Source organism: Lucilia sericata, unplaced genomic scaffold (genome assembly GCF_015586225.1).
Source record: "Lucilia sericata isolate MDLA Ls3-8-SP2 unplaced genomic scaffold, ASM1558622v1 Contig000458F_arrow, whole genome shotgun sequence".
In the NCBI taxonomy this organism is placed as follows: domain Eukaryota; kingdom Metazoa; phylum Arthropoda; class Insecta; order Diptera; family Calliphoridae; genus Lucilia; species Lucilia sericata.
In genome coordinates this window covers 129830-133099 of record NW_023994473.1, presented here as the reverse complement: position 1 = coordinate 133099, position 3270 = coordinate 129830, and the positions used below count along the sequence as shown (strand labels likewise).

At 36.1% G+C, this 3270-nt stretch overlaps 1 protein-coding gene across 1 annotated transcript; it reads left to right on the top strand.

The window, feature by feature from the left end:
• Positions 1-282: 282 nt before the first annotated feature.
• On the top strand, positions 283-1143 carry LOC119605126. The gene has a single exon (XM_037958088.1). The coding sequence runs from the start codon at positions 283-285 to the stop codon at positions 1141-1143; it is 861 nt and encodes a 286-aa protein (XP_037814016.1).
• The last annotated feature ends 2127 nt before the right edge of the window (positions 1144-3270 follow it).

Below are 3270 nucleotides of genomic sequence, written 5' to 3'. Positions count from 1 at the left end.
TGCCTGGATGAAAATATGGTAATGCGAGTAAATGGTCGTTTAGAAAAATCACCTTCGTTGTCATATACGGAAAAGAACCCCATTATTCTTCCTTATTCGTGTCGATTTACATTGCTTTTGGCAGAGTTTGTGCATATTATTACAATACATGGCGGAAATCAACTCATGTTGAGGACTATTCGCATCGAGTATTGGATTCCACGGCTTAAAATCCTGGTTAAAACCATCATAAATCGCTGTAAACGTTGTATATTGGACAGGAAACGTTCGTGCAGTCAAATAATGGCGTCTTTACCACCTGAGAGGACGTCGGCATATGTGTGTATTTTCGTTTGCTTCGCTACTAAAGCGGTCCATTTAGAGGCAACATCAGATCTAACAACGGATGCGTTTTTAGCAGCATTTCATCGGTTTATTTCTCGACGTGGTTGTCCATCGACCATGTTCTCAGATAATGGTACAAATTTTGTCGGAGCCTCTAGGGAAATTGAAAAAGACTATAGGACTTTTCTAAAAGAATGTCAGGCTCGTATGTGTTCTACATTTGGTACTCAAGGTTTATCATGGCGATTTATTCCTGCTGGAGCTCCTCACATGGGTGGTTTGTGGGAAGCTGCCGTGAAAAGTTTTAAACGCCATTTTCGTCGGGAAGTACAGTCCGTAAAATATACATTTGAAGAACTATGCACAATATTAGCACGAATTGAGGCCTGTTTAAATTCTCGTCCTCTTTACCCCATGTCAGACAACCCATTAGAACCTATTGCCTTGACACCTGGTAATTTTTTAATCGGCTGTCCCATTTTATTCCCACCTGAACCTTCTATTTTTGAATCTCCTATTAGCCTAGTTAATCGGTATCGTAAAGTGAAAGCCTTTACTCACGAATTCTGTCGCCGATGGAAGGAAGAGTATTTGTCTAATTTGCACAAGCGATATAAGTGGAAATCGCCGGAGCGTGATATTTCGTTAAATGATCTGGTTGTTATACGCCAGGAGCAAATGTCACCTACGTCTTGGAAGTTAGGACGGGTTGTTAAACTTTACCCCGGTAGTGATCATCATGTTCGCGTCGCGGATCTACTTACCGAAAACGGGATTGTTAAACGACCAATCACTAAACTAGTCGTTTTGACTAGTTAAATTTAAATTTTGTAAATACTTTATTAACCTTTATTGTTTCTTAGTAATTATGGACGCCCTACCAACCTTTTTCGAAAAAGCTTTGCTTGAAAAGTGCGATGAGGCAATGGAGGTAACGGATCCAGTTCCAGTGGAGAAGTGGATTGAGGCAACCAAGGCTATACTGGTCGATGTTAGAACTCCTCCGGCCGCGTCAAAAGAACATATTGAAATGCCTCAAGAAACTACTGCAGAGCTAAATACACCAATGGAAAAAACGAGCTCGAATGTCCCTTCTACGAACAACATGCGCAAGAAAAAGACTACGAGAAAATGTAGCTTCTGCTCGAACGGGCATTTTCTTAGGAGCTGTTTCTCATTCCGGAAACTAAAAAATGAGGATCGACTTCGCCACGTAGTCATGTTCGGATGCTGTTCTCGATGCTTAAATCGAGATCATAAGACTAAGGATTGCAAAAGTGCTTCGAAGTGCAGTATTTGCAAGGGTGAACATAACACTTTATTGCATTCCCCTAGCACGCATTCTCCTAGTCCCAAAACTAAACAGCCAAAATCCAAATCGGCTAAAACCACTCGCCAGCATCCGAATGCAAACTCGACCGTCCGCTCACTCCCATTATGCCACATGATAACATTTTCACCAACTTTACAAGTTAAACTGAAATCCGCGAAGTCATACACTTTGGTTCGGGTAGTACTCGACTTGTGTTGTACACATAGTTATATAAGCGAGGATCTCGTTCGTAACCTTAAGTTACCTGTAACCAAGGTAAATAATGATGGTTACTGTCGGGTTTCGCTTCAGTCGATTCACGATCCCTCCAAAGAACTAAATCTTTCGGCAAAAGTACTGCAAATGAACCGGTTGAAAACGCCATTGGAAGATGTGTCGGACAGCATTCTAGAACAGTATGATGGATTTCAGCTTGCAGATCCCACGTTTTATAAATCTGGACAAGTGGCGCTTGTGTTGGGTCCAGAAGTGAGCTCTAAAGTGCTTAAAGGGAAAATACATTCGAGCCCGGGTTTTCCATTGGCACAATACACGATTTTCGGATGGGTCATATCTGGAATCTCTCCCTATTAAACTGTATATATGCAGCTATAAATTTATATATATAAATCCAATATGAATTACCATCTGTAATGATTTTTGTTGAATTTTTAATTGTTACAACATGCTTAAGATATTGCAAGGTCGGCGGCAATGTTTAATTGAACCTTTTTTTTATTACTATTTTTATGTTGATACTGTTGTATCTTAATTTTTATAAATTTAGTAAATAAGATATTCGGCAGGATCTAAGCTTTACTCCCCTTTTTAACACCTTTGCGTGTTTTTCGGAGTTTTTAGCTTAGATTCTAACGAGTAAAATGCTAACGGTTCAATTGTTCCTTGTTAGCCATTTTTTATAAGACAAAGTTCTAGTTCGTTTAAGACATTAGAATAGAACAGACCTGGGCGATTTCCATTAATTTAGCATTAACATTAAATTAAAAAAAAATTAATTTAATGTAAAAAATATTGCATTAACATTAAATTTGTAAAATTTAATGCATTAAATTTCCATTAACATTAAATATTTTTGAATTTAATGCTTTAATTTTACATTAACATTAAATATTTTTGAAATTAATGCATTAATTTTGCATTAACATTAAATATATCTGAATTTAGTGCATTAATTTTACATTAACATTAAATAAGCAATAAAATTAATGCATTAATATTCCATTAACATTAATATATATAAAAATTGATAAACATAAATAAAAATACAGCAAAAGAGACCTCGATCTAACTAAATACAACTAAAATTAAATAGGTTAAAGTCCTTTCTAATAACTCCTATATTCCATTCAAACTTGTGTGTTTTAAATATGATATTTATATAAGATTCCACAGACAAAATAAACTATCTGGGAAGTGATACTATTCTTCTAATATGTATTATCGAGTATAGGACTTATTAGAAAGGACTTTAACAAAATAAACTAAAAAAGGAATATCTAGGAAGTGATACTATTCTTCTAATATGTATTATCGAGTATAGGACTTATTAGAAAGGACTTTAACACATTCAATTTTACTTGAATTTAGTTAGACCGAGGTCTTTAGCGCTGTAT

Coding starts and splice junctions, on each gene's coding strand:
- LOC119605126 (XM_037958088.1), top strand. CDS start 283: ATGGCGTCTTTACCACCTGAGAGGACGTCGGCATATGTGTGTATTTTC.